This window comes from Piliocolobus tephrosceles, chromosome X (assembly GCF_002776525.5).
Source record: "Piliocolobus tephrosceles isolate RC106 chromosome X, ASM277652v3, whole genome shotgun sequence".
NCBI classification, from domain to species: Eukaryota; Metazoa; Chordata; class Mammalia; order Primates; family Cercopithecidae; genus Piliocolobus; species Piliocolobus tephrosceles.
In genome coordinates, this window is record NC_045455.1 from 78,751,729 (window position 1) to 78,769,871 (window position 18,143).

The 18,143-nt window shown below is 32.6% G+C and overlaps 1 protein-coding gene across 9 annotated transcripts in view; it reads left to right on the forward strand.

Moving 5' to 3' along the window:
* POSTN (periostin) overlaps nucleotides 1-17,884 on the forward strand; it is a 35,334-nt gene extending 17,450 nt beyond the window's left edge. The window contains exons 11-23 of one of the 9 annotated variants that reach the window (XM_023208858.1): nucleotides 371-507; nucleotides 1,072-1,202; nucleotides 1,703-1,833; nucleotides 1,938-2,040; nucleotides 2,142-2,209; nucleotides 3,234-3,279; nucleotides 6,312-6,392; nucleotides 9,435-9,524; nucleotides 10,219-10,308; nucleotides 11,057-11,134; nucleotides 11,500-11,583; nucleotides 15,889-15,930; nucleotides 17,103-17,884. In XM_023208858.1, the coding sequence (XP_023064626.1) occupies nucleotides 371-507; nucleotides 1,072-1,202; nucleotides 1,703-1,833; nucleotides 1,938-2,040; nucleotides 2,142-2,209; nucleotides 3,234-3,279; nucleotides 6,312-6,392; nucleotides 9,435-9,524; nucleotides 10,219-10,308; nucleotides 11,057-11,134; nucleotides 11,500-11,583; nucleotides 15,889-15,930; nucleotides 17,103-17,140 (1,119 nt within the window). In that variant the 3' untranslated portion in view covers nucleotides 17,141-17,884. The remainder of the gene's footprint in view (nucleotides 1-370; nucleotides 508-1,071; nucleotides 1,203-1,702; nucleotides 1,834-1,937; nucleotides 2,041-2,141; nucleotides 2,210-3,233; nucleotides 3,280-6,311; nucleotides 6,393-9,434; nucleotides 9,525-10,218; nucleotides 10,309-11,056; nucleotides 11,135-11,499; nucleotides 11,584-15,888; nucleotides 15,931-17,102) is intronic. The other 8 variants (XM_023208861.1, XM_023208860.2, XM_023208859.2 and 5 more) reach the window with 8 other exon arrangements.
* The last annotated feature ends 259 nt before the right edge of the window (nucleotides 17,885-18,143 follow it).

Sequence of the window (18,143 nt, forward strand, 5' to 3'; positions counted from 1 at the left end):
ATGAAGATCAATGAAAGCACTAAAGTGAGGAAGCCTTACAGATAGTATTGACCAAAACAGGGTCTGGAGAAATAGTTCAAAACTGGATAGAAATTATAAAAATTGTAGAAGTGGGATTCCATGGAACTTTTGTAATTTATTGACAAAATTACCTGCGTGATCCACAGGGTAGCTTGACTTTTAATAAAAAAACCTGTCTAGGTAAGAAGTGTGAGCCATTGAAAACAGAGGAAAGAGGCTGTTCCTGTGGCCTCAGACACTAGGCAACCTCTCAGAAGGGCCGATCTGGAAATTGAATTATGTAGTTACATCTATATGGGAAATTTCAAGCAAGGAAAAAAATATCCCATACTTTTCTTTATTTTCCTAGGCTGTCTGCATTGAAAATTCATGCATGGAGAGAGGGAGTAAGCAAGGGAGAAATGGTGCTATTCACATATTCCGCGAGATCATCAAGCCAGCAGAGAAATCCCTCCATGAAAAGTTAAAACAAGATAAGCGCTTTAGGTAAGCCTATTAGTGGCACCTCCACAAAGAATGAGAGCTATTGGCATATTTTTTTTCATAGGCAGTATCCCAAAAGGCATTCAGTCTCCTATATGGTTGAAAATGGAATTTAGAATAAAATGTTCATACAAGTGTTTTCAAAATTGATGTATGTTTCCACTGATACTTTCTGGTACACCATAACATGATTTCGTGTGTGGAAAACAAATCTAACAGACGAAACTACTCCTTGATATTTTTCTTATAGTTTTTAGAAATTGATGGTATATATACCAAGTATTTTGTGAAGTATTAAATGGCACAAATGCTTCTTTTTGTTATGTGTGAACTTGTCAATTTTATAGGATGAAATCAGATGAAAAAATTTAAAAATTATATTGTATATTTCAATCATTTTTCATGATAAAACTTTTAACAGGTGAATTGTATTTGAAACATGTGAAAATGTATGAGCAGTTCTCTCATGCTTTCCACAATAGATGGATTCATTTCTATTACATGCACTGTAGATGAACTTGCCTAAATCGAAATCTGACAAAATACATATACATTCTCCCCACTTAGCACCTTCCTCAGCCTACTGGAAGCTGCAGACTTGAAAGAGCTCCTGACACAACCTGGAGACTGGACGTTATTTGTGCCAACCAATGATGCTTTTAAGGGAATGACTAGTGAAGAAAAAGAAATTCTGATACGTAAGTAGAAGTGAATTCCAGATGTTTTCCCTTTCATTTCAGGATCTCCCTTACTTCTCAAGCTTTCCTGTCCAGATGTCTGTCTTAAAAACGCCCCCTTCTCTGGTATTCATGGCTAGCTTTAGTTTCCATTTATTTCCTCCACTTGCGATGTGTGGAGGGTCACTCAGTAATGTTTTTAAACTGCTTACTGTTGGGCTAAATGTTCACTTATGTGGTTTCTATTAAAGACCATATAAATAGGGGACAAAGAAGAAAACAGTTATAATTTACAAAATAATTAGATGTTTTTCTCCCAGTAAGTTGGGTTCTATTTTGATTAGGCTAATTGAAGTGACTGTGTGTTTTGACACAGCATTGATATCTACTTGAGAAAATAATGACATTATGAGAAAGTAAAATATGGAAAAAGATAAAGACAAATAAATGTTTTGTATCTTAGTCCTTGTCTATCAAAAAGTCACATTATTCAATAAAAGTATACATATATTTTCCCCTAGGGGACAAAAATGCTCTTCAAAACATCATTCTTTATCACCTGACACCAGGAGTTTTCATTGGAAAAGGATTTGAACCTGGCGTTACTAACATTTTAAAGACCACACAAGGAAGCAAAATCTTTCTGAAAGAAGTAAGTTGTCTAGAATGAATTTATGATAGTGTTCATCCATCATTAAGTCATCTAAATATTCATCCTTAATTAAATTTCCTCATTGAAATTGCCTATTTTGACAGGTAAATGATACACTTTTGGTGAATGAACTGAAATCAAAAGAATCTGACATCATGACAACAAATGGTGTAATTCATGTTGTAGATAAACTCCTCTATCCAGCAGGTTTGTAATTATTGAACTCATTGATGGACCAGTCTTTTAATATGAACCTAGATTTTTATTTTATGCTTTTACCAATATTCGTTTAATATTCCTCTTCATAGACGCACCTGTTGGAAATGATCAACTGCTGGAAATACTTAATAAATTAATCAAATACATCCAAATTAAGGTACTAAAAGTTACTTGATTTATTTCTAATGTGTAGAACACATATTACAGGTTTAACATAACAGGCTAGAAATGTATGCATTAGTAAGTAAATATATACTGGTCTTGGATTGCTCTTTGTTGTTTATGTAACACAGGACCACCTGTAAAGAAATGACATCATTTCTTCGTGGTTTTGTTCAACAAATATCTATCAAAAGCTACTCAGGACCAAGTATTGTATAAAGTGTTATGAAAAGTATGTATTTAGGGCCAGGCGCCTCACGCCTATAATCCAAGCACTTTGGGAGGCCGAGATGGGCGGTTCATGAGGTCAGGAGATTGAGACCATCCTAGCTAACACGGTGAAACCCCGTCTCTACTAAAAATACAAAAAAATTAGCCGGGTGTGGTGGCGGACGCCTTGTAATCCCAGCTACTCGAAAGGCTGAGGCAGAAGAATGGCGTGAACCCGAGAGGCGGAGCTTGCAGTGAGCCAAGATAGCGCCACTGCACTCCAGCCTGTGTGACTGAGCAAGACTCTGTCTCAAAAGAAAAAAAAAAAAATATGTATTTAAATTGGACATGGTCTTTATTCAAAAAGTTTACAGTCCAATTTAGAAAAATAAGATGATGCATAAATAACTAAAATATTTGTATCATTCAATATTTTCACTGCAGAATATAAAAAGGAAAGAACATTCATGTATAAAAAATTGTCACTAATCACAGATTAAAGGCAACGGAATATTTTTCTTTGTCAATGTAGGGTAAAACTAGCAGAAAACAAAGTAGTGTTTAATAAATATATTTAACTTTGGATAAATTATTCTATGATTTTTAAATCTGTGTAATGAATCCAATGATTTTTATGCCCTCTGACCTGATAGCATTGAATTGGAAGATGATTTATAAGAGGACTTCACTTCTATTAAATGTAATAATAGCTTCACTATTTTTACTTTAGTAAGAATTAAAATGGTGCCATGGTTTTGTTAACACAACTATCGCAGTTCATGCTAATAAATATAAACATTTATTTTCAGTTTGTTCGTGGCAGCACCTTCAAAGAAATCCCCGTGACTGTCTATAGTAAGTATATTGGCCACATGGGTTGCAAGGTATGAAAAAAGAAAATACATTTCTTTGTATTTACAGAGATTATTGATAATCTGGTATTTAGAATTCCAAACTACGGCCAATCTCATTTCACTTGAAAAAAGGCTTGTGGTCTCAGATAACCTTCAACTCCAGTGAACTTCTTCCCTACTCATTGGAAAAACAGGAATGATATGACATGAGAAAGATGGCAAAATATAATACTAACGTGGCAAAGAGCCAGGGAAAAAATATATATATATAAAGGGAAGAGATGGTGAAAAGACCCTCTAGACGTATCTGAAAATTCAGATGTGTGGATGCAGAAATGACCTTAACAAAGACTTGTTGTTTATGCCACCAAGCCCCAGGCTATCTAAGGGGAGGCTGAGAAGCACTTGTTGAAGAATACCAACGTTTCTGAAGTGCCAGTTCAAACTCTCCCATCCAAAACTCGACAGAGAACAAAAAGAATCTGCCACGTGACAAATATAAAATTTCCAAATTCCAGGGTTCTTTGATCTCTGACACTACCAGATTATCAAAATTAAACCTCTACTACTTAACAATGGTAAAGGGTACTTCATTCCCATAAGTGTATCTAGTAGGGTATCTTTTCCATCATGGCTTTTATCTTTTATCTCTTTCTTTCACTGTAGCTTTCAAGCAGAAATCCTTTTCATTTTGTTTTGGCTCTGTAATTAAACACTCAACATGTATCAGTAGCTAAAACATTACTTCAGTCCCCACATTTATTCTGGCTAGAAAATCATTCCATTTTATACCATGAGCACCCAGTCATTTAATTAAGAAAATTTCTCTTAAGGTTTTTACTAGATATGGAAAAGGAGTAAAGCCAACGTAAGGAGCAAAACAAAATGTCTGCTGCTCTTGTTGATTCAATTATGTAATAATAACATGCAATTCCAGGATCAAGCCAGCTCAGCACTGTATTAAAGATTTAATGGAATAGTTATGATTCATCATGGGAATACAATCTTGTAAAAAATATGTTTTCTGAAACTTAAGCAATCCTTATGGGCTCTATTCATCAGACATGTTATGTCATCTTTCTTCATCAAGGGTATAAATATACACACACACACACAATTTCCACTACATTTCTTTAGCTTTCCTTCTTTACCCACGTTAGTCTCACTACTTTCTATATATGTGAATCCTGTATCTTGATTTCAATGAGCAAAAACATTATAATTATTTTCTCCTACTAAATTGCATCCTCACTCACAGAGAATAAGCCACATTTTATCAAGATACACAAGTTCAATGGTCCTTCCTTACCTACCCAGAGGCCTTGAAACAGCTCTAACATTTACATTCCAATGTCAGATGTTTCTTTTACTTCTCCTTAGATGGCATGCTGTTATTAAGAAGTACTTTTAAAGAGAAGATAAATTAAACCAAATTTTCTATTTTTATATTTCATTGTTGACTTGTTTCTAAAATGCCTTTAACTTTTTGCTGCATATTATCCTCATCCCCCAAATAATATCCATTTTAAAGTGTATAGTTGAGGGGAAGGAAGCTGTGTTGGTATAAGTTGTCAAATATGAAACATTTGACCTGGAGAGGGCTAAAATCAGTATTTAATCCTCAGAACTTCACCTGTCAAAACTATTTAAGTCTGCAGAAAATCAAGATTGAAATGAAAACTACCAACCAACTGAACATTCAAAACATCAAATTCCTTAACATGATGTAAAAAATGTAAGCTAAAAGTAATTAATCCATTCTGATAGTAGCAATAGAGACCCCTGTATATTCGACCTTCATGGAAACTTTCTTCTGTGGCAAGACCACCTCTGAAACCAATACTTGAACACACAGATTTGTTATATTTTAGAGCTTCACAATTTGAGATCTTAAAATACAAAACTTAATAAGGCTGAAACACAGTCTCTATGAAGGTTAAGAACCCTCATTAATTCAAAACGCTGACACAGCTAAACATCTTACAGCATGAGGTGAGAACTGCAGAAACCGAAGCTGTGCTAGCATCTCACCTCTGCTGATTTGATGCGATTTGGGTGCACAGTTAGCTTCAGTGTGGCCCGTTATCTAATAGAACCACCTTTCAAGGCTTTTCATTAGAAATGACAAAAAGCCAGTAGCTCTGGCTTTGTGGCTTTGGAGGCACATTTCCAGTTAATCAGTACAACCAAAGTCAACCAAATAGTTGAACGGTATTTAATTTACTTTTATTATAGATCCAGGGGGTACACATGTAGGTTTGTTAGATAGCTACAGAGTAATGCTGGGGTTTGGGCTTCTAGTGAACCCATCACCCTAACAGCAAACATAGTACCTAGTTCAAAGACTATTATCTTACTTAGGTAGATGACACACATTTAAAATATATACCTTTAAATTAAAAAAAAAAAAAAAAGAATAGTGATAACAAAGCTGAAAATTAAAGACATTTTAGCCTGTAACTTAAATACTGATCATATCACGTTTGTTGAACAGAGCTCATGTCTGACTGGCTGAAATGTATTCTTACTTTTAAGTATTCTGAACTGCGTTTCATTTTTCCCTTTCTATGTCACTGTTACCAGATGCATGACAAACAGTTTAAAAGGCTTTTTCTTTCATTTTTTCTTTTAATTGAGAAAGAATCCAGCAATGCAATTTAAGATATTATGAATTGCATGACATTAATCATATTTGTCTTCTGTCGCAATGCAGCCAGTATTTTCAAGAAGTACAAAAGAAGGTAAAGCGCTTTAGTGGTACAATTAAAAATTACAGATTTCTAGATATAATTCCTCACTTTGGGAGTATATATTTCACTGGATCAAATTCAAGTAACTAGACTTCAGAGTTCAACACCCGGACATCAGAAGATATTATATTATGTACCATGAATATTTCCTGTATCTGACTGCCTGAACATATTACCGCATACTGTACCTTAGTATCCTACAGAGATAAAAAAGGAAAAACAAAAAACCTTTCTTCAGGTTTTTATATAAATATCTTTCATGTTCCACTTTCTATACTTTCAGCAACTAAAATTATAACCAAAGTTGTGGAACCAAAAATTAAAGTGATTGAAGGCAGTCTTCAGCCTATTATCAAAACTGAAGGTAAAAATAATGTTGTACATGGTTCCTTTTATTGTAAAAACATCCATAAAAATACTGATTTCTATGAATGTATCTACATTCTTTTAAAAACTAACATGTTATATAACCAATATTGTACCAATGGCATGCTCATGTAATTGTAGAATGCGGAGTGCAAATTATTTAGCAAAGTAGATGATGCATTCCTAATACTTTCAGTACATTTGCTTGTACTTGATTTAATTTGAATCTAATTGGCATTGCATTAACTTAGTACACAGATACTTGGTAAACAAATCCATCATGAGTTTTTTGGTTTTTTTTTTTTTTTTTACTTTAGTCAGACTCCTTTAGGCTTTATACTCTATGTTGCTTTGTTTCAAATCTCCCACATGTTCTTTTTTATAACAAGAAGCTCTTCCAAAAAAAAAAGAAAAGAAAAAAAAAAAAAGGTGACACAGGCATTTTTCATTCTGTAACCTAACATAGCATAGAAGCTATGTTTAATGAAAGCTTTTAAAATTACAACCACACGAGGTATTTTTCAATCAGACCATCAGAACTATAAAACAAAAATAGTTTATGCAGTGATTTTTAAAACACTTAATTCTAGTCCTGAACATATTCTTACATACAGATGTATACATTATATGAGATATATAAATACATACACACACACATTCTCTCCTGATGTTTCAGACTAGAACATTAAATAAGCAGTTACTTTTCTCTCCTACTACGTGTGTTAGCCAACTTCAACACCTTTGATGTTACTTTCATTTCATGTATTTTAATTATGTCCAAGGATCACAACTTAATTTTTTTAAATTTCCATGTATAAGCATCTTAATGTAGCAACTTACCCAGAGAAAAGAACTAGTTATCTTCTTTGTGCTATAAGAAAGCTAGAAATAGTCTTCCAAAAGGAGAACAGATTATATCTTTCATTGAATCTTCAGAAAACTATAATTGTAATTATGTTTGTTTGTGCTATTTCTTTTGGTGGTTTGAGAAGGTAACCAATTGAATACTTTATATTTTTAAAGTAAGCCATTAATTTAAATTTATACATTGAAAACACATAGGTAAAAACTTATTTCCTAGCTAATTAGTTATCTATGTTAGTATTCATTCTTGAGACTTAAAATTGAGTTATTCCTTGAAATCTATCCTTGTTTTTAAAATAGTATAATTATAATTATATAATTGACCTCCTATAGTGGTGAAGAGAATCTGGTATTTTAAAAAGAAATTAAATCAGAAACTTTTGTTGAAAAAATGTTTCATTACAATGATCAAGAAACATGACACAATGATCTTTGATAAGGCAATTGATTTTAAAATCTAATCTTGTCCTGTTTTTAAAAATCAGATTCCCTGAAATTTTGCACTATAATTGTGCACAGCTTCTTTACCTGAAATTATTTACATATACCATTTGTTCTTATTTTCAAAGATTCTTCTCCTTTGAAGCTTCTTTATTCAGCTCATTTATCTCCTCAATCTTTTTCAGTAGGATTCTATCCTACTAATCTTTATTCAGTTAAGATCCCACTGGAGTGTCATCTCTACATGGCTTCTTATAAAGGGAACATGGATGAAAAATGGAGTTGTGTCACCTACTCATTAATAACTTGAGTTCAGAAATTACACTCCTGTGTAGCATAATGAAGGAAACAAATATTTATCTTAGTAATTTACAATGGTCCAGCTTCCAAGATTGCTATTGGCATTTCCTTCTTACTGTTTGAACAATTATAGATATATTGATGACTTTTAAATTCTTATGAAATAAACTCCAGGACACAATTTTAAAGTGCCTCTTATAAAAGATGTATAGCAGCATTTTGGAATTAAGGATAAATCAGCTAAAATTCAATTCAACAAATACTTAGTGAGCAGCTATTGTGCTGGGTACTTTCCAAGGTGTTGGGAGTGAACAGGAAAACAATTTTGAGAAAATCTCTTCTTTCATAGAGCTTAACTATAAAGGATGTCTCCAAAATCTCATTTTTGGTTCTTAAATTCCTTAGGCATCCTTTCTTTTGACGTTACCACACCTTAAAAACGTGGCTTTATGTTTTGTGCTCAATATCCCTTGGCCTTATATGTCAAATATTATGGCATGAAATACGGTTTCAAAAAACTTTACTTTTATTTTCATTATTTTAGGTTGTTCTAGACTGGTTTAGTTTTGGTAATCATGTACATTGACAATTTCTGAACAAGCAAAAAAAAAAATGCTCTCAAAGATAAGCAAGCAAGTTTCATTCCACTATTGAAGGTTATTACAGTATGAGTTAAATGTACTGAACTTATTTTTCTTACTCCTCTGTGAAACAGTCTTAATTAACTAATGTAGTAAGCAGCTTTCTAACCTTCAAAATGATTTTCTGTGGTAGCAAAATCATTTTGCAAGTCAAATGCAGCACTAGTTTAAACTTTTGCATTTGAAGGACTGTTTAACTATTAATTGGTTAATTTTTTTATCATTCCCATATAGAAGGTAAGTACTCAAATTCTTTCCCTCATAAAACCTGACATTCAGCATCTTGAAGGTAGGTATCCATTTGGTATTTTCTTACGTTCACTCCTATACCCACTAAATCAAAAATATAAGGTACTGAGTGATTTTAAAACTTCAATCAAAAAGTTTAATAAGGAAAAATAGACAGTATCAGTATGATAAAGTGGGATCTACACCAGTTATCAGAGAAACACAAATGCGTACATACTGCATGATTTGCAAAGTGTAGCCACATATAATATTTTGCATAATCATACTTTATAACTACCAATAAACAGATGGATTTATCCATCTGTTTAAAAGCTAAAGCAGATGAAAGTAATTTTAGTAGCACACCAACAGACTACACTTTTTGTTCTCGTAACTGTTGTCTACTTTGAAGACAGTGGGAAATATTTAAAACTGATTTCATAGAGCCTGAAACCCACTTTGACATTTGAGTTGTGTAACACCGAATGTTGAAATAAATGTCCTATTCCGGTAAATTTAAAGGACTGTTTTAACATGATAATTTGTCTCCTAAAATAATGTCCCAGGACCCACAATAACAAAAGTCAAAATTGAAGGTGAACCTGAATTCAGACTGATTAAGGAAGGTGAAACAATAACTGAAGTGATCCATGGAGGTGCGTTCCATATGTTACCTGGTGCCGACTACCTTCGCTGTGATTATTTTGGAATAGTGTTGGTTTAGAAACATTGAACATCTGATATTTTCTCTTTGTTCTTATTTTATAAAAATTGTGGGAATTATTTTCTCAGCTATGAGTTCTTATTAGCTGGTCAGAAATAAAACATAGTTAGCTTTTAATGGATCTAATTGGAATTAATTTATCAATTAAATCACCAGGCCCAACAAAATGTGATTTTTGTATATACAAGTGAGGATTTTGGCATAAAATTGTAACACTAGTGTCAGTATAAAAGGAAACATTAGAAACAGTAGGAAAAAATGACCATTGTTTAAATCTGTCTAATAAGCCACTCCACTGCTAGGATTTATGGTAGGGCTCCCATGCCAATGATATAGAACTCCCTGGATTCTCACTCTAGCATTCATTCCACATCCAGAAAACAAGTATGACATGGAGAGTTAGCATGTCAAATGGCCCTCTCTCTTAAGCAAGGTTCAGGACATTGCTATTACCTTTTAGATCCCTATTGATGTGATTTTTTTGGGGATATGTCCTAAAAATATTTATGATTGCATCTTAAATGGTAATATTTGTAGAAATAGTTAATTGTTATAATATGTAGCTTATGGATGTATAATCACTATATGAGGGTAAATCAAATGCATTTGTATTCCCCTGCTTTTAGAGCCAATTATTAAAAAATACACCAAAATCATTGATGGAGTGCCTGTGGAAATAACTGAAAAAGAGACACGAGAAGAACGAATCATTACAGGTAGACATTAATTCCATACATGGATCTATGCCTAGATTATAAAGATCAAAGTATGGTTAATCCCGCAAAACAAGAATCATTACAGAAGCAAAGTCATTTTCATGGTGATTACCAAAGTTACTTCATATTTTGGCAGATATAATATTATTCTAAATATGTAATCCATGTTTTACTCTCCATTGAAAATTTGTAGACAAATCTAAAAGCATTTGTTTTTATTACATGTGTGCATACATACATTTAATATAATATGCCATTGATATACCATTTTCACTTTACTGTTTATTAATGAGTTAGAGGACCCAAGAAGAAAAGCAATTTCCTCATTTGAGCTTCCATTAATCTTAAGGTCTGTACGTCTACATGCCAAAATAGAATCAAGTTTATACAAAGCAATTGATCAATAATTTTAGTAAACCTCGTATCAGACTTCCAAACTAGTGTCCAGTTGGCCTAAATTAGCCTAAAATTAGCCTAAAATTCTTAATTCAGCTATTAAGTATTTGTTTAAACAATTAGTGAGCAAGTATGGCTCGTGCCACCTATTTATGGAAATAAAGTTTTATTGGAACACAGTCTTGCCCATCCACTTATATAATACCTAAGGCTGTTTTCACACTGAAGTATCAGATTTGAACAATTGCGACACCGACTACTTGGCCCACAAGTGGAAAACACTTACTCTGTCACTTCTCAGAAGAAGTTTGCCTACTTCTGTTTTAGACCTTTTTCACTGTCTTTCTCATAGGTCCTGAAATAAAATACACTAGGATTTCTACTGGAGGTGGAGAAACAGAAGAAACACTGAAGAAATTGTTCCAAGAAGGTCAGCATTTCTAGAAAAACAAGAATGTGACTTTACCTAAGCTATCCATATACAAGTCTAAAATAATCTGTGAGGCATTCTACATGTTTTCTACTCTATCTCATTCTATTGTTCATTTCCAAACCAACAAGAAAAAAAGCACAAGAATAAGGAATTTAGCATAAATGGCAGACTTTTTTTATACAGTATTTTGTTCTACAACTTTGTAAGAATATTGGCATGTCAGAAAACAGCACTAAAAGCTGTGAAAGAACCAAGTGTTGGACTGGAATCATTATTGGGCAGATGCCATTATTTATGACAAAGTCTGCTGTCTTTATTTTGTTATATAAACCAATTTCTGCTATAAACATGTATCCTCTCAGAGGTCACCAAGGTCACCAAATTCATTGAAGGTGGTGATGGTCATTTATTTGAAGATGAAGAAATTAAAAGACTGCTTCAGGGAGGTTAGTAAAAGGACAACTAACCCCCTTAACAGGTTGTAGTGACTGAGTTCAACTTTTTAAAGACTGAGCAAGCAGATTTTTTCTTTTAATTAGGTTAAAAAAAAAAAGACAACATCTGCTGTTGTCTTAATAGATGGATTGGTTCAATGGTAGTTAATAGTTGCAAAGAAATGATTATTAGTTTAAACAGTCTTTAAAAAGTTCTATGGGATAAAGCTTGGGGAGCAATGAATATTTTTTTGCTTTCAGATAATTTTAAGGACCTTTTAAGTAGGTGAAAGGGAAATAATTGTTAAATTGCTAGTTGTTAAACAAGCCCAAATTTGATATACGTTTTACATTTAAAAAATTATATTCACTGCCCCCATAAGAGCAATCAAGGCATGTCTTTAAGTTGTATGCATAGATATAGCCAGAAACAGTGCATTTAGTAACATTCTTTTCCGAAACTACATTCTTGGGAATGAGTATCTTTTTCTTCTAACAGTTTGAGTGATAATCTATACCTGCAGATACAAATTATTTTGCATATAAAATTAATCTTAATCTTTTATGGAATGTTGTCTATGGCATTAATGGACCTTAAGAACAAAGAAAAGAATTCAAAATCTTAGATGAACCCTACATAGTAATTACTCAAAGATGCTTTAAGTGTTTATATAGATACATAATTTGTATCATTGGCATTTGAATAAGTAAATTTCTACTTCATTTTTTAACAAGTATTAAGCTGAAAAATTTTTGTGAAACATGTATTTAAATTCTTTAGAAAAACCAAAGAGGCACTTTGAAATATACTATTGAGAAACATAACAACACAGTCCAGATGACTTTTCAGTTTATAATTTTTAAAACTGTATCACTATGTCCAAAAAAATGTAAATTATCTTGGGACTTTCTGTATTTTTAGCAATTGTTTCTATATTCTGTAGTTTAACATAAAATCAGTATTTAGAAACTTGTGACAGTTTAAAAAAATTTTAATTCAACCAGCGATTGAATTTTCCCTCAATAGAAACATATATGTCTGAAAAATACAAGTTTCCTCCCAGAATTCCAAGGGTACGTAGCACAACAGAGCCATAATGGAAGCAAAGATTCCTGTAGGATCTAACAATGAATTCATCTCTACCCACAAATGCTCAACTGTCTGCTAGGAAAAAAATCTAAGGATTTGAGGGAAGAGACAAACACATTATGAAGATTAAATTGAATTCTTTTTTTTTTCTTTTAGTCCTTGCCATAGTAAGCAGCTTTGTAGAATGGTTAGTGCTTTTTAGGGAATAAATTAGTAGCTGCATCAGTTTATATTGCTTTAATTCATCTAGGCTTAAATTTCAGGTAAGTATATTTTCTTCCCCTTTGATAAACCCCTGTTATTGAGGTCACTATGAAAACTCCAGCTGAATACTAAAGAATTGCTTCAGCCAAGAAAAGATATAACTGCTATAAGTACATGACATTCAATTTTTAGTTAATGACCTCCTTTCTTAGCTCTTGTCTCTGTTCATCCCAGAAGTTTATTCCTTTAGTACCCAGTGTATGATCTCTCGTTACATATCTGTAAGGCATCAGTTTTCACAGTGCTACATCAACTATTGCAGCATTGTGAAAAAACAAAAAAACATGGTAAGTTTTTATCAAACCATTTCTCCAAGGTTTTGTTTTTTGTAGGAAAGACACTCTCAGTCACTTTGTAGGAAAGACACTCAGTCACATATGCAGTAGAGTTACTTGCACCAGCATTAATTGGACCTGCTTGTTTTCTTTTTTTCTAGTTATCTAAAACCATCAGCTCATTACTGAGTCACAAGTGTCCCCCCTTGTCTAGATCCTAAAAGGCATTGATAAAAGCAGCTAGTAAAGATTACATTATGTAAGACTTTTTTTCCCCCAAGGTCTCGCCAATCGATGCATATCTGAACCATGCTCTTCATCTCAAGTTCTACCTAAAACTCAATTTTCTATCTAAACAGTTCGTATTGTATACATTGTGGTACATACATGTATTACATTTTTGTACTTTTGATAATTTGAGTGTATTTCTCAATCATTTAAGTCATGACTATTAACATGGCTAAGTGGTTCTTTGAGTACTGATGTTGTGATTTGTCACTGATATATTTTCGAGACCTTAACTGAAAAAATTTCTCATTAATGCATAAAATTTTTGTGCTTACCTTAGAACTATGCATTCTGAAATGACTCATGCAATTCAAGGAGAGTAACAGACTATGTTGAAAGGAACAACAACAAAAAGTCATTTTTGAAGATTTTTGCAAATCTGCCAATATAAGAGGTTAAGAATTGCAACCTCTATAGAGAATAGTAGATTGGGTTGTAGGTCTGCATTCAATCTGAGCCCCAACTCAATCCCAAATTAGTTGGCTCTTTTCTTGTTTCCTTTGTCTGAAAGTGAGGATAGTCATGATACCTACAGTCTAAATGAGTTAACGTATGACAAGCTCTTAGAACAACGTTCAGCACAAAGTAAGCTGTCATCAAATGTTACTGTCAGAATCATCAATTGACATTAACATGGTCAATTAAGTCATGTTTCACACTCAACTTTAAATTTCCATAGTCATAGCCATGGAAACATACAAAAAAACAAACACACAAATAAAATGTCCAAATAATTGAGCTGGGCACTTTGCATGCTTTAGAAAATATGATGTAGGGTGGTTCTTTGTGCCAAGCTATTCAGGTAATTGGCTTATCTTCCCATGTTTTGCTGATCTAAACGTGATCTAATGTAACTCTCATTCATGTTGAAGTAGTAGAGAGCTGCTAGGAGTAAACCTGTTTTCTATACATTAATCAAGCTGTTCTTTCAAAGTGACACATTGAATGTTTTTTATTCTGGAATATTATAGCAAAACCTCATTAATTGGATGGTGTCAACATTATGAAAGGAAATCTGAGTGAGCACACTTGCTTGTTTTGCAAAGAAATTAATACTTCTATGATGCAGTTTTAAGTTATACAATTACTTGCTATTTGGAATTTATTAAGTTCACTATAAGCAGTGTGACTGTTTACCAGTTGAAGGTTGGATTTGTCTCTTCTTGACAATTTTTTAGAAGCCATTATTTTGTTACCAAATAAACCTGAATACTTATATTTACATCTATTTGAGAATATTTCATAATTCAGACTTGGCTGTTTTACACAGACTTCTCCCTATTACCCAACATAGTGAGATTTTTCTATAGCTCTATATTTTCCTCTAGTATTAATGTGGTATTATAAATGATTATAAGCCTTATATTCCGGGGAAAAAGACATGGGAAAATGTGCTAAGTAGACAGGAACAGAATATGTAAGTTTAATGTTATTTTTTAAAAATTTGCTTGGTATCATATAACCAAAACTATTCATGGTGATTGTTTCATTGCTTACTTTTTATGATTTCAGAGAATTGAAAACAAATAGAAAAAATTGGACTTCATGCTAAGTATAGATGATATATATAAAAGAAGTCAAAATTTGGAGAAAAAATTTTAAAAGATAAGTAGAAAAATGAAGTAACTGTAGAAACCATATTCACTCTTTGATCCCAAATGCCCAAAAACTAAGTGAAAATGTGAATTTAGGCCTACCAGGTCATCTTGTCAAAAAACTAAAAGAAAAACAGGAGAATTGAGAAATATGTTACAACTATAACACAAAACAGCAGTTTTGGAACACTTGCAGTTCTTAAATATAAAAGCTTTTATTAGTGATTTTTCAAAAAGGATTTCATAGGATTGACACTAAATCAGGTTGGGGGGTGGAAAAGGTTAATGGTATATTCTTCCTGAATTGATTATATTTCTAGAATCATTAGGTCAATGCTACTTTGTTGTCCTCATGTACAATAAAGGAATCACCAGTTGATTTAATTTTACAAAGGCATACATTACAAATAGGTATGACTGCAAAAATAGGTGGCTAACTCTGGGAAGATACTTGTGTTAAACTTTATGTGACATTTAGTAACCCTTCATCATAAGGCAATGTTTTTTACAAAAAAGTTGAAAAAATCATGGAAGTCATTTACTCTGCAAAAATGGCACATTATGTGGGGCTCCAAAATCCATAATAAAACAATGTGTTTGGCAACTAAAACATTCATTATGATTTATGGAAAACCCTGTCTACTTGTCCTTTGTCAGAAAATGTGAAACTCTGAGGATCATAAAATTTACTACTAAAAATAATCAAGTGATACTTAGACTTTACCCTGTTCTGCTTAACTGTGGTCTCCTGTCTGATTTTAGCCATAATTGCAAAGTATTTCTAACTACAACAATTTAATTTTAGACACACCTGTGAGGAAGTTACAAGCCAACAAAAAAGTTCAAGGTAAGTGTATTGGCTATAGTAATGTGTGTATATGGCCTCTTCTGTTATATGGAGAGAAAACAATAGAAAAGTCTTTTAAAGTATTTTATTGAACCTTGCCATTGATCAGAGGGAAAAGTTAGCCAGTTTCGATGAAAAATATTTTGATATCAGAAAATAAATCTCATGTTCTATACTATCAGTAAACTTTAATAACAAATATTAAGGGAAAGGCCAACATACTAATGTAAACTGCTAGGCATATTAACCCTTGAGATAGACTCAAGTGTATCATCTCCATATATATACATATATATGTAATGTTTTATATGTACAAGTAGACATGTAATTTTGTGTATATAAAAGTCAGACATTTTTGAATAACTCAAGTGTATCATCTCCATATATATATATGTAATGTTTTATATGTACAAGGATACATGTAATTTTGTGTATATAAAAGTCAAAAAGACATTTTTGAATAACAGAGATAAATGTAGAATGCAGGTGGATTGACCTGAATCCTCAAAAATGTTATGTGAGACGATGCTACAGTTTGAGACATAAGAAATACATATATGCAAAAACCATTAATACAGCTATTTACAAAATGTTCATTTAAATGTGAAGATTATATATGTATATATCACATACATATTACAATTTATTTCATAATTACACTATGTGCACTTTCTAATTCCTCCACTTAAGTTACCTTACATTCCAATACACTGAGAGAGCAAGCATTTCCCTTGTGGAACCTAGAGTAAATTGCAAGCTTGGAATTACAAGTTTGGAATTTCTGGGTTAATTACATACTAGTAGTCAAAAGAAGACGCAAGGCTTATCAATGCACTATAGGAACATCTTACTTTAAGCCAATCCAATATATAGACCTTTGAAAGTAAAAGATGAACTGCACAGATTTTTTTAACTCAAGAATGTATCAGTAAATCTATGTAAATATCCAAATTCACACAAATTTTCTAAAGAATTAAAATTATTAAATTTCAAATTATTTTATATACTTTTGATCAAAACATTTGCTTCACCATAAGTTGATATTAGTAAAACATAATTTAAAGTTTATTACAAGAAAAAATGACTTCTGATAGAAATACAGAGAATATATTCTTAAATTTTAAAATTTCCTTACATTTACCGTCTATACATTCTCCTTTCTTTCTAATTAGGATCTAGAAGACGATCAAGGGAAGGTCGTTCTCAGTGAAAATCCAAAAACCAGACAAAAATGTTTATACAACCCTAAATCAATAACCTGTCCTTAGAAAGTTGTGAGAGCCAAGCTGACTTCAGGAACTGAAGCATCAGCACAAAGAAGCAAACATCAAATAATTCTGAACACAAATTTAGTATTTTTGGAATGAGAAACATGAGAGAAATTGTGGAGTTAGCCTCCTGTGGTAAAGGAATATGAAGAAAATATAACACCTTACATGCTTTTTCAACTTAACATTAAAAGTTCTTGCTGACTTTGGAACCCATCAGAGAAAAATGCTTGTCACCAGATTCATTACAATTCAAATCGAAGAGTTGTGAACTGTTATCCCATTGAAAAGACCGAGCCTTGTATGTATGTTATGGATACATAAAATGTATGCAAGCAGTTACCTCTCCATGGGAAGCTAAGTTATAAGGATAGGTGCTTGGTGTACAACAAAACTTTTTACATCAAAAAGGCTTTGCACATTTCTATATGAGTGGTTTTACTGGTAAATTATGTTATTTTTTACAACTAATTTTGTACTCTCAGAATGTTTGTCATGCTTCTTGCAATGTATGTTTTTTAATCTCAAACGTTTCAATAAAACCATTTTTCAGGTATAAAGAATTACTTCAAATTGAGTAATTCGGAAAAACTCAAGATTTAAGTTAAAAAGTGGTTTGGACTTGGGAACAGGACTTTATACGTCTTTTACTGTAACAAGTACTCATTAAAGTAAAGTAAATGAAATCAGTGTTTGAGTTTTTAAGTTCAGGGGTGTGCAGGCATGTGCAGGGCGTGCAGGTTTGTTACATAGGTGAACGTGTGTCATGGGGTTTTTGTATAGATTAAGTTATATAAAGAATCATTACACATGTGGGCAGTGGCTCATGCCTGTAATCCCAGCACTTTGGGAGGCCAAGGAGGGTGGATCATGAGGTCAGGAGATCGAGACCAGCATGGCTAACATGGTGAAACCCCGGCTCTACTAAAAATACAGAAACTTAGC